This window comes from Phacochoerus africanus, chromosome 10 (assembly GCF_016906955.1).
Source record: "Phacochoerus africanus isolate WHEZ1 chromosome 10, ROS_Pafr_v1, whole genome shotgun sequence".
Lineage (NCBI taxonomy): Eukaryota > Metazoa > Chordata > Mammalia > Artiodactyla > Suidae > Phacochoerus > Phacochoerus africanus.
In genome coordinates, this window is record NC_062553.1 from 3,049,949 (window position 1) to 3,062,164 (window position 12,216).

The following is a 12,216-nucleotide window of genomic DNA, read 5'->3' on the forward strand; positions in this document are numbered from 1 at the left end:
CTCATTCTCTGAGACTTCTCTGCGTCTGCTCCGTCGGAGTGGGTGAGCCCCCCGCCCCCGGTATGGTCGGTCCTTGTCCCGAAAGGGCTGACTGTAGCCGTGGCATGGGCAGAATACCATCCCAGGGACCAGCAGCCCAGCACCAGGGCCTGGCCAGGCCAGCACGTGCAGAGAGGGAGAGGCGGGGGCCGGCAGGCGTGAAAGGACCCTTTACCCAAGGCCTGGAGGCCCCGTCCAGGCAAGTCTCCCGAGGTTAGGGTTAGGCAGGCCAAAGGGCCGCCCGCAGGAGGGGAGGGCTCCTGGCAGTGGAGTCGGGGGTTTCCAGAGGCTTCTCGGCCAGACCCTGAGGCTAAATGCACACCTGAGTTTGGTCAAGAAGGAAAAGCCCACTTTCCGGAATGTGGCTGAAAAATAAGGGCCCGGCGGCCCTTAAAGAATACCTCCTTTGTTTAGACTCCTCCGACCGGTCTGATGAGAATCTGATTGATGGAGACCTGTGGCTCCCAGCCCCCTGGGCATGGCCCAGAGATGCGCCTGCGGACTCTAGGGCCTCCCAGCGGAGGCCACACAGGAGGCAAGGAGGCCAGGCCCAGTGCGGAGTAGGGCAGGCCTGTGCCATTCAGGGGCGAGGAGGGAGAGAGCTTCGAGGCAGCGTGACCGGGAGGGTGAGGGCTTAGTTTCAAGGATGCAAATAGCACGGATGCCCCTGGGTGGCGACGACAGACATGCCCATCCTGCCTTAGTGGCGCTGAGAGCCAGTACCGAGGGACACACATGGCCCGGGGCCTGTTTGGCTAGTGCCATCCAGGAGGGCCCCCTGGAGGAAGGGGCATTTGAGCTGGAACCCGTCGAACAAGGCAGAGCTACTGTGTGAAGTGGGAGAAGAGCTTTGCAGGCTCTGGGGGGCCAAGAGCCTGGCATGTCCCAGACCCCATAGATGCCCACCATGAAGCAGAGCGGGGGTGGAAGTGGTGGGCAAGGACATGGGGACGCAGGGCCTCCAGGCCACCTGGCAGCAGGTCACCCCACACATCAGAGCCTGGGCCCCTCGCCTCGCCTGTGCTGGGTGCGGCATCTGAACTTGATGAGGTGGGGGCACTGGGAGTGCCCTGCAGGGGTGTGGAAGCCAGCCAGTCCCAGCAGGGTGGGGCCTGGGCCAGGGTGCCCGCCCCCGGCTGGAGCAGATGCAACACAGGCTGCACGAAGCTGGGAGGTGGGAAGTGAGGGCTCTGGAGCCCCCCGGCCTGGCGACGAGGCGGCATGCTGGTGGGCAGGCACGGGCCCTCACTGAGCCTGGGTGTCCCAAGGCCCCAAGACGAGTACGAGAACCTCAGGGTGGGCAACGAGAGCAGCAACGCCATCAAATCCCTTCCCAGCCTGGCCATGGGGCCCCATCCGTGCAGGAGAATTGTGGGGTTCAGATTCCAAAGCAGGGCCCCCCCGGAAGCCTCAGGCGTCCACGGCACCTCAGGACCCTGGACACTAGTATGCCTGCATGTGCCTGTTTCTGCCAAGATGGGTCACTTCCTCGGCATTTTCAAGGGTCCGTGACCCAGAGGACGCTGAGGATTTCTTCCCCAAAGGGACAGCACGAATGGCCCGGCTTGAGGGTAGACGGGCCTCGACGGGCCTTTCTAGCAAGGGGAGGGGAGCCCTACCTGAGGCACAGTGGTCAAGGGGCAGGTGACAGCGTCTCAGGAAGAGCCCTGGACCCCCAGCCAGAAGTCCGGGTTCGAATGTGCCGCTGGCAGGCTGTGTGACACAGAGATGTCCCTGTGTGTGGCCCTGTCTGTGCCCTCTGGGCACGAGTGCCTGGCACGCTCTCCACCACCCTCCTGGGGTGAGAGTGGGGCGGCAGGGGCGGGGGGGTAGCACAGGGCCCTGTGTCCCGATTCCTTGATGAGCTTTGCTGTGAGCAGAGGTTAGTCAGTCCTGAGTCTTTGCTGGTGGAACCAGGTTACAGAGTTAAGACAGATCGGCTCCCCCAGAAAACTGCCCAGTGGCTGGTGGGAACATTGTTCGTGCTTTGCCAGCCACCAAGGCCTCCAGGGCCCACGACCCTCAAGCAGACTCGACAGCTTTTGGACTCGCCTCCGTGACAAGTGTATGCTCTCTGGGGGATGAGGACAGCCGGGTCCGGTTCATTTCTGAGTCCCAGCACCAGATGCTGGGAGCTCAGTGGCTGCGGGAGCTGCTCCTACTGTTGCATTTTTTTGTGGTTTTGTTTTGGTTTTTTGTCTTTTTTTTCTTTTTAGGGCGGCACCTGCAGCATATGGAGGTTCCCAGGCTAGGGGTCTAATTGGAGCTATAGCCACTGGCCTACGCCATAGCCACAGCAACGCCAGATCCAAGCCACATCTGCGACCTACACCACAGCTCAAGGCAGCGCCAGATCCCTGACCTGCCAAGTGAGGCCAGGGATCGAACCCACAACCTCATGGTTCCTAGTGAGATTCGTTTCTGCTGCACCACGACGGGGACTCCATGCCGTTGCATTTTTTAAAATTTTACATGCTGCTTGTTAAACCCGGTCATTCCTGGAAAACAAATTATGTAAACGTACGATTTCATAAGTTATCTTTCGAGCAAAGGTAATGAATCCTGGACCCCCCCGCCCCCGGCCCCAATCCTCTCTTACACTTTAGTTCCCTGCGCCGTCGAGGCGGCGCCCGTGCACCACGTCTCTGTGCAAGGAATGCCGTAACCTGAGCCCCTGGGCCTCTTTGCAGCACTGCCTCTGTTGGAAGCTTGCAGCTGGCTGCGGTGTGAGCGTTTGCACCACAGAGAGGAGGCTTGAGGGTCTGGGAGGTGGGGTGACCCAGGCAGTCAGGACAGGCTTCCTGGAGGACAGGCTTCTTCCCATTTTACAGACATAACAACTGAGGTCATGTCAGCACGGTGGATAGGGCTGGAGCCACATGGGATTCCTGTGTGTCTGGCTTCTAAGCCCGAGGTCTTTTCACGACACTGTCCTGGAGGGTGACACATAGGCAGACCCCCGGCGAAGCAGGTGGGACCCCTGCTGTGCTGCAGAAATGGCCTCCTCCCCAGGGGCGCTCGAGGAGCCAGGCCTTCCCGGAATGTCCCTCGGCCAAGGCACCACGCCCCGGGCTTCCTTCCTGCCAGCTCAGGGGGGAGCTCGGCCTTGGCCTTGGCCGCTACCTGCCAGAAGGCCGCCCTCCCTCCGGGAGCCTTTAGGAGCCAGCGGGGTCAGAGCCAGTCGGAAAACTGGCTCTGGCCTTTGGGGTCAGCCGTGCTCAGCCACATCCCACCAGCCTTCCCGGCGATGGGGTAGAGGGATGGGCTCCTGTGTGCGGCAGGATTTGGGCCAGGTGGTCCCCACCGCCCCCCGCAGGCCCTTCCTGTCACAAAGGGGAGCCCGGAGACAGGACACCTGCCCGTGTCCACCTGGCACTGGTGGGAGGCGGGGAACACACGGTCACCACACTTGGCTCCTCCTCTCAGCCTCAAGCGCAGTGACCTCACCCTCCCGGTGTCACAGCCGGGGACACGCAACCCCAGAGACATCAGGGGCCTAAAGTGGAGACTGCAGGTGGCAGGGGTGATGGGTGCCGCCCCGCCTGTCTGCTCCTCGTCTTCTGGGACCCTCCCTGTGGTCCATGGCCACCTGTGCCCCTTCCCCTGGCCCCGACTCCTCAGGCCCGGCCCTGAGGCTAGGACGGCGCTGAGAAGGCGGTGCCCAGCCCCGCCCAGGGCCTCGGTCCGGGTCCGGGCGTGCAGTCAGCATTTGTCAAAGAGCAATAGAGACCATTTCCTGTTTGCCTCCTTTTTCGCATCTTGATGGTCCCAGAAACTGGGAAGTCGTGACTGGGCCCCTGGAAGTGGGGTGCTGCTATCTGGAAGGACAGTTCCAACCCCCCCTCAGACTGGGCTGTGGATTCCTCAGCTCGCCAGGAACCCCGGGTGAACACCCGGCAAAGGATTCGTTTCAGGCAGGTGCCGGGTTCCGCTTCCTCTGTGCGGGTCCGAGGTGGCAGCAGGCAGCTGACGGCCTCTGCCCGGCAAAGACTAGCTTGGTGGGGTGCGTGCGTCTCTGTGTGTGTCTCTGTGTGTCTGTGTACATCTGTGTTTGAGTACACAAGTGTCTCTGGATGTCTAAGTATCTGAGTGTGTCTTGTGAGTGTGTGTATCTGAGTGTGTGAGTGGGTGTCTGTGTGAGTGTGTCTGTGAGTGGGTGTGAGTGTGTATCTGAAGTGTCTGTGTGTCTGTGTGAGTATGTGCATCTGAGTGTGTCTCTGTGTGTGAGTGTGTGTGTCTCTGATTCCAGAACCTCGTACCCCCAGAAGGAAACCCCACGCCCCTTAAACAGCAGTTCCCGGGGCCTCTTCCCGCCCCCACTGCTAATCTCGTTTTGGTCCCTGTGGCTCAGCCCGGCCTGGAGGTTTCGTGTAAGTGGGCTCACCGGCGAGGTGGCCTTTTGCGGAGCCTGACGTGTCCCCGTCGTGTCTGTGACAGTGACGGTCAGAGCCGCTCGGCCTCAGAGTCCGCGTGTGAGTTGACCTCGTTTGTCCACTTGTCCCCCGATGGGCAGGTGGGCTGAGGCCGCCCTTGGCCGTTGCAGCTGCGCTCTTGTGAGCACGGGGTCCGGGCACCTGAGTCCCTGTTTGTGATCCCTTGGGACCCCCTGGAGAGGAGCGGTTGGCCCACGTGGCAGTGGAAGCCAGTCCGGCCGCTCAGACGCTTCCTTCCAGAAGCTCAGCAGAGGCACCGCCACGTGGGCCAACCGCTGTGACCACATAAGCTGCGGCCACACCGGGTCCTTCACCCACTGTGCTGGGCTGGAGGCTCCAGCTCTGATTCGACCCCTAGCCTGGGAACCTCCATATGCTGTGAGTGCGGCCCTAAAAGACAAAAGGGCAAAGAAAAGAGACGTGCGTTGGAGTTCCCTGGTGGCTCAGCAGGTGAAGGATGTGGGGTCACTGCTGCGGCTCGGGTGGCTGCCATGGCTCGGGCGTGAATCTCGGCCCGGGAACTTCCGCAGGCTGTGGCTGCAGCCTAAACCTCTGCTCTGGGCTCGGTTCTGTCCGCTGCAAAGGGGAGGGATGGGGACCCCGAGGGCCCAGGAGCACCGGCTGGGGCGGGGGGCACACCTCCCTCCCTGCAGACCCCACCTCTGGGGGCGCTTTGCAACGTGGCTGACTGCCCCCCTCTGGTTTTCCTTGTCATCTGAAGAGACACTTGTCGCCGGGGGAGTTCCAGGAAGTGTTTGGGATGAGCATGGAAGAGTTTGACCGCCTGGCGCTCTGGAAGAGGAACGACCTCAAGAAGAAAGCCCTGCTGTTTTGACGCCGCCGGCGCCTGGCCGCGGGCTCCCCTGCGGGAAGCACCAGACCCCTCCTGCTGCACCTGCCTCTGGCTTCTCTGTGTCTGCGACGGGCAGAGGGCGGGCAGGGGCGCCTGGGAAGGGCCTGGCGGGGGGCTGGGGCGGGAGGAGTCCCACAGCAGGTGCAGCCCCGTTTCTGCCAGCCCTGCCCCTGCCTGTAGTTTAGGGCCCAGACGTCTGGCTTTGCACTGCCCCTTTCCCGCTGCTGCTTGGCGTCAGGGGGATGCTGCTAAGCGCTGTCCCAGAGACGAAGGCACGCTGAGATAGCCACAGCCCGCTGTCCTGCCTCCGTGCTGGGGGCACAGAGGTGACACCACTGGAGATTTGAAGGGGCTTGTCCACGACAGGGTCACGGGGTGGGGTGGGCTTCCGGCATTCGCGGCCCCCCTCTCCCGCTCAGCCCAGGGAGGCACCGCCTGGCACACAGGTCCCCGGGGCAGGGGGAGCGCGGCGGGCACGCAGGGCTGCAAGAAGTGTGGGCGCTAGATTTCTGCAGCCTGTGTTTAGGGAGGAACTTCAGTCTAACAGGGCACCTTCTGGCGGGGCCCTCTGTGCACTGCGTTTTTCTTCCAAATCACCCCTTAGATGCCTAAATGATATCTTTAAAGTCACACAAAAGTTTTTATTTTATTAAAAAGTATAGCCTACTTAAACATGAAGATGCCATATATAAAGAGTTTAATTTTATGGTCCCGCTGAAGGGAACCGCCTCCAGCCTTACTCGGCCCCGCCCCCGCCCAGTTCGTGTCTGTGCAGATTCCCTTTGGGGTGTGTTCCTGATGCACAGGCCCCCTGGTCGGTATTCTTTGTGCTTTTTGGCTCTCTGACCTGTCGCACGGGTACCCCGAAAGGCAAGGACCCCCCGCAAACACACACACACAACGCTGTTTGTAAATTCGTGATGACGGGTGCAGTAAAGCCACCACTGCTGTTCTCGCCGTGCTTTTCCAAGCCTCGGGGAGGAAACCTCGTCCCCAGACGGCCAAAGCCCTGGGACAAAGGATTTCCACGTGCCCAGCCTAACACGCGACGCAGCTTTTAGTGTGTCCTCCTGTGACGTGGCCAGTGGTGTCCCCCACCCCCGTAAAATGCACTTCTAGGGAGGGGTGTTTTGTCCTGAGACTCACACCCGGAGACGGGGGGTGAGGGATGCTGCCCAGACCTGCCGAGGCAGCCGAGGGCCCTGTGTGTGACCAGGTGCGGGTCAGCCCGTGCCTGGCGCAGAGTGGGCAGTGTGCCGAGAGGCCTGTGAAACGTGGCGAAGGTGCCCCCAGAGTCTGTCCCCCGTCTTTGTGACGCCTCATCTTCCCGTGTGCCCTGGATGTTCCATCTGTGAGTCAGCGTCACTCAGCTTCTTCTGGCCCCGTCCCCCTCCCAGTCCCGCTGTGCGCCCGGCTTGGCCATGGAGGGTTCTGGGGCACCTGGCACGTGGCCTCCACCCGGCCACCGGAGCCTGCGCCTCCAGAAACCCCCGTTTTCTCACTAGTGAGCATTGTGTTGGACCAGGGGAGCCTGGAAGAATAAAGGATGCTGTATGATAACTCATGAAAGTGAAAAGCCACTTCTTACAAACACGCGTCCGTTCTAGCCACAGCCCCCACCTGTGGGCCATGCTGGGAGGGTGTCTGCCGAAAGTGGTGGCCCTGGAAGCGTGCACAGAGTGGGAACGGGCTGTGGGGGGACCCGTGGTGGCACCAGGACAGCCATCTCAAAGGCAGCCCCGAAGCGTGTGGCCCTCGGCTTGCTCCGGAGCCCTCGGCCAGGCACCAGGTGCTGATGAGATGCTGCTGCCTGTCCCCTTCAGGCTGGGGAGGCAAACTGGCAGACAGAGACAGGAAGCCCAACCCTCTGGAGGAGCCCCACATGCCCCCAGCGGCCTCGGAAGGCTTTCTGAGAAGCCGTTGCCCAGCCCCGTGTTGACAGATGAGGACCTATTCCTGGAGGCCAGTGAAGGGAAGGGTGTTTTGGCCGAGGGAACAGCAGGACCAGGCACACAGCTGGAGACAGCTTCTGGGTTATGGCCGGGGCCCCTGGCTCAGGAAGGGAAGAGGAGGAAGGCTCCCTCCCGGGAGGACAGGTCTGCTCACGGTCAGCAGGTGCCTTCCTAGGATGAAATGTTTCATAATCTTTCTTCGTCCATTTAGGCTGAGATCACAAAATACCGTAGACCGGGGCTTGAACACCAGACATGTATTTCTCTTAGTTCTGAGTCAGAAGTCCAAGATCAAGGTGCTGGCCCCATCAGGTGCTGGCGAGAACCTGCTTCCTGCCTTACAGGTGTGCTCACTGTGTCCTCACACAGCCCAGGGAAGTCCTCCCTCCTCCAGCTCAGCCTGTGATGAGGACACTAATCCATTGGGAGGGCCCCACCCTCATGACCTAATCACCCCGAGGGCCCCTCCTGCCCATCGCACTGGGGAGGAGGGCTGCAACCTCTGAATGTGGGGGACACGGAATTCTGTCCACAGCACTTACGGACTTACGTCTAATCTTATTCCAGTGACATTAACGACTCTTGAATCTTGGATTCCGCGCCCCCCAAAACCTGTCCGCATGTACACAGTCTGCCCCATCTCAATAAATGGCACAACTGCGTGCCCCGTTATGGGAGCAGAAGCCAGCACGTCTCCCTTGAGCCGCAAGGACCTTCCACCCGGAAGCATCTCTCTTCATCTCCCCGTCTGAGCAGACACTGTCACGGAAATGCCCGGTTCAGAAAATGTTCTCGGAGTGGGAGGTGGCACCGTTATCAATGACTCTGGGGCACAGGGCGCACCTGGCCTGGCCCTGGCCCGCTGGACACGTGGGTGCGCCGACCATGCTCCATCCACCTCACCTCTCACCTGGGCCCTCACAGCAGCTTCCCTGTCAGCCTTTGTGCCCCCTCACCTGCAGACAGGTCATCTCCCACTCAACAGCCAGAGTGATGCTTTGCCCCTGTCACCCTGGTCATGCCACCTCCCAACAGCACCTGCCGCAGCCCCCACTCTCCCCTCCCTGCTCTACATGGGGTTGGCCTCTGCCCCACAGCCAGGCACCAGCCCTGAGCTTTCACATGTGTTCCCCTCCCTTCCAGGTGTGGGGGGGCACATTGCTTCTTCCCAAGGGGGGCCCCTCTCTCCCCTCTTCATTCAGCCCAGAGGTTCCCGCATCCGACGAGCCGCTCTGCTGACGCTTGGAAATTCCCCATCAACGCCCCGAGCTCATCACACCTGCCCACGCGTCTGCGCATCCTTCTCTATCCCTTTATAGACTCTCCCCCCGCCAGGAGGGCTGACAGTTTTATGACAACTCTCTGTGACCCAGAACGTCCTTGGACTATTTGGTGGTGGGACAGGAGCCCAACGTTTCTCAAGGCATTGGTGCTTCTGGAGCACCAACCGATAGAACTTTCCGCAAAGCGTTCTCTGCCCACACTGTCCAATACGACAGCCGCCAGCATTTGAAATGAGACAGGTATAACTAGGGAATTAGGTTTTAAGTTTTAATCGACGTTGAGTAGCCACATGTGACTGGCAGCTGCTGATTAGACAGTGTGGACCTAGGAGATTAGAAACCTCTGCTGCCCCACTGGACAGACTGGCTCCCACAGGAGGCTCGGGACCAGTCCTTCTGTCTGGTGGTGTGTCCATTTGATGGCCAGTGTGTCGGGTCATTTAGAGCATCTGCTGGGTCCCCATCTGTGCCTGGCACTGTCCTGGGGGCCGGAGGCTTGCTGGGGTAGCCCCTGTCCCCCAGAGCTCACGTCTCCCACCTGAACCTCATGTGTCCCAGGTGCTAAGGAGTTGCCCACCCCAAGATCCAAGCCAAGACCGAGCCCAATCCCCACGCCAGCCTTAGTGTCTGACAGTGCCACCAGCCTTCCCAAATCAGCCCTGGTCTGGGCCTTTGTCAGGAGCCCTGGAACCGATGGGGCAGGGAGGTATCGGCCATCAGGCCTCCTTTCGGGACCCTCCTCGGGGTAGCTGTGCCTTCATCCCAGAGCTTCATAATCTAGGCTTTGAGTGAGAGGAGGAAGAGAGCTTGGCAAATCACACAGCACATCCAAGGGTTTGGTTCAGAAGCGACGTGTGTCACCTCTAGTTGAGCCCATTGGTCAGAGTTCGTCACATGATCCTGCCACTTTCCAAGGGGTCTGGGAAGCCTGGCACCTGTGTGTGGAGAGGGGCGAGGACCCCTGCTAATGGGACTCCCAGCCGCCCAGCCCAGGCTCCCCCAGGCCCTCTTGTCCCCCCACCCCCAATCCCATGCCTTCCAGATAAGCCGTCCGGAGGCTCCTAGCTGCCCTGTTTACCATCCTCTGCGGGCGAGACACTCTCACTCATCAGCGCCCATCTGCCCACTGGCACCACATGGACCCAGTCCCTCCGAGGCTTTGCCCTGTTCAGCGTCCCTCCTAAGGCACTTTACCCACAAGCCACTGTGTCCTGCCCAGGGCCCACTGCCCCCAGCACAGGTGATCAGGCCAAGGATGGCCCCTGAGCCCCCTGCAGAGTGACCCCATGCGGCATCCCTCCCTCCACCCCAGCCCTAGAGGCTTCCCTCTGTGTAGAGATGGCCCATCCAACCAGAATTCAGTCGGGGAGAGCGTGAGTCAGCCGGGAGGTGGACTACACCAGGGGCCACCCAGCCAGGAGCGTGAGCCAGCAGGGGCCCCGTGGCAGAGCGGGATCATGCAGGGGAGCAGGGGGAGGAAGCAGGATGGAGAGGGGGCTGGGGGGGGTGGGTCACAAGCAGGAGGGACATCCTGGGTGGCCCTGTGGATGGCTTGGTGCTGTCCTTAAGCCCCCCTGCTCCCGCTCTAGGTTCTGAGCCAGTTCAGAAGCAGCAGGGGGCGGAGAAGGAACCGGGACAGTGTCAGATCCCAAGACAGGAATGCAGAGCTTCTGGAAGAACTGAGTAGGAAGGCGTTGCTTAGTGTGTGTTAGATCAGAAAGTCTACATGGATGGTCCACCTTCTACCTGACCCGCATCCAGACCTGGGGTCCCAGCAGGTGAAAGCGGGGAATGCGGTGAGGCGGGGAAACACCATCCCTGGCCAGTGTGGCAGGCGGAAGCCACGCTGTGAGCCTGCCTCCCAGGAGAGCAGAGGGCGGAGAAGCGGGTGGTGGCGGCATCCGGTCGCAGCTCTCATCCTCTGCCCACCTGGTCTGAGCACGTGGGCAGCCATGAGTACAGACGAGGGAACAGGCACAGGAACAGGGAAGGTGACCAGCGGGGAACAGCAGATCAAAGGATCTGGATAAGCGGCATTGCCCCCAGGGCCCTGCCCGAGCAAAGCCTGCCCTTGGAGCCGGCTGGCGGCTGCCCCACCTCACCATCCAGAGAAGCCTCTGTCTGTGTGGACAGTCGGGCACACTCACCCCTGTGCCCATGAGCGGGTGTCGTGAATGGGGAAGGTGATATCTCATGCCAGGAGGCCTGGCCATGTGGCACTGAGGCCCCTTCCCGTCACCCTCAGTTCACGGGAGCCCAGGAGGGCCCGCTGGCCCCAAGGGCACTGGGCCTCACTGCTTAGCCTCCCCAGGTGGAGGGGGGGCCTTCTGGGGAGAACCCCTCCAAGGCAGCGCCCCCACCCTTCCTTCTGCCCTTTCAAGTCCCTTCCCCCATGGCACCGCCTCCTGGCTGCTGCCTTTCTCCGTCCCAGGCTGCCTCTCCAGAGGGGACAAGAGTCTATCCCACGGATGAAGCCTGGATCATTCCAGAAGTCAGTTCACACGGGCTGGTTGTCTCCCCTCCCCACCGGCCACCTTCCCTAGTGGAGGAAACCCAGGCGTGGATAAGCCACTCAATTGGACGGCTCCATCTGGAGGTGGCACAGGCCCCACCCAGGCCCCGCCTGGTGAGAACCACCTCCCTAAGCTAAGAGCACTTCTGACAAGTTAAACGACAAGGGAGATCAGAGCCTCCCTGGGGGCCGCCAGAGGCTGCCAGGCTAGGGTTCAAGAGTAACAGAGGCTTCCTTCTCTCCTGTCTGCCTCTGAGGGCTGTGAACACACCTCAGTGGCAGGTGCTTTCTGAGTGTCCTGTGCAGCCATTTCTGCTCCTAATGGCCGTCCTGCCTCCAACACCATGAGGGTCTCTCTGACCTGACACCCACGTGCCACGTTGTTCCTTCCTGTGTGCAGCAGCTGCAGTGAATAGTATGCAGTGGAGGCTTGACCGTACCGTCCTCAGCCTGCCAACCAAACCATGGGGACCCCCGTGGCCTGTCCTCCAACTCCTTACATGCATCATCTGGCCTCTGAACCCTCTTCAGACTCTTCTTTCTTCTCCCATCCAGCACCCTTGTTTCTTGAGCAGCATCTTACCACCTCCTTCCCAAACATGGCCCCCTTTGCAAGGGCTCTTTACTTTGCTCCACCTAGCAAACTCCTATTCATGCCTCAATACCCAGTGGAGACGCCACCCTCTCTGCAAAGACTTCCAGGATATGACTCCTCTCTTCAAACTGTCATGCCCTTCCTTCCAACCAGATAATCCGGTCCATCAGCAGATATTCACTGAGCTGGGCATGACAAAGCAGAAATGAAGACATGTTCCCCTGACCACAGGAACAGATCACAAGCCCACGGAAGTGTGCCCCCCCCCATTGATATGTTGAAACCCTAACCCTCACTGGGACTGTACTTGGAAATACGCCTCTAAGGAGGTAATTAAAGTTACATGAGGTCATGAGCATGGTGCCCTAATCTGATCAGACTGGTGCCTTAAAAGAAGAGGAAAAAAATGGAGTTCGTGCTCTGGTGCTAAGGGATCAGCACTGTCGTGGGAGTGCTGGGAGGCAGGTTCGATCCCCAGCCTGGCACAGCGAGTTAAGGATCAGACACTGCCACTGCGGCTGAGGTCGCAACTGCGGCTGGGATCTGATC

General features: G+C 60.6%; 1 protein-coding gene across 27 annotated transcripts in view; it reads left to right on the plus strand.

Annotated features, from left to right (window-relative positions):
* The window catches only part of ABLIM2 (actin binding LIM protein family member 2), a 137,775-nt gene extending 130,886 nt beyond the window's left edge, over nucleotides 1–6,889 (plus strand). For all 27 annotated transcript variants that reach the window (XM_047798188.1, XM_047798168.1, XM_047798161.1 and 24 more), the window contains one exon: nucleotides 5,194–6,889. In XM_047798188.1, coding sequence (XP_047654144.1) covers nucleotides 5,194–5,307 — 114 coding nt within the window. In that variant the 3' untranslated portion in view covers nucleotides 5,308–6,889. The remainder of the gene's footprint in view (nucleotides 1–5,193) is intronic.
* The last annotated feature ends 5,327 nt before the right edge of the window (nucleotides 6,890–12,216 follow it).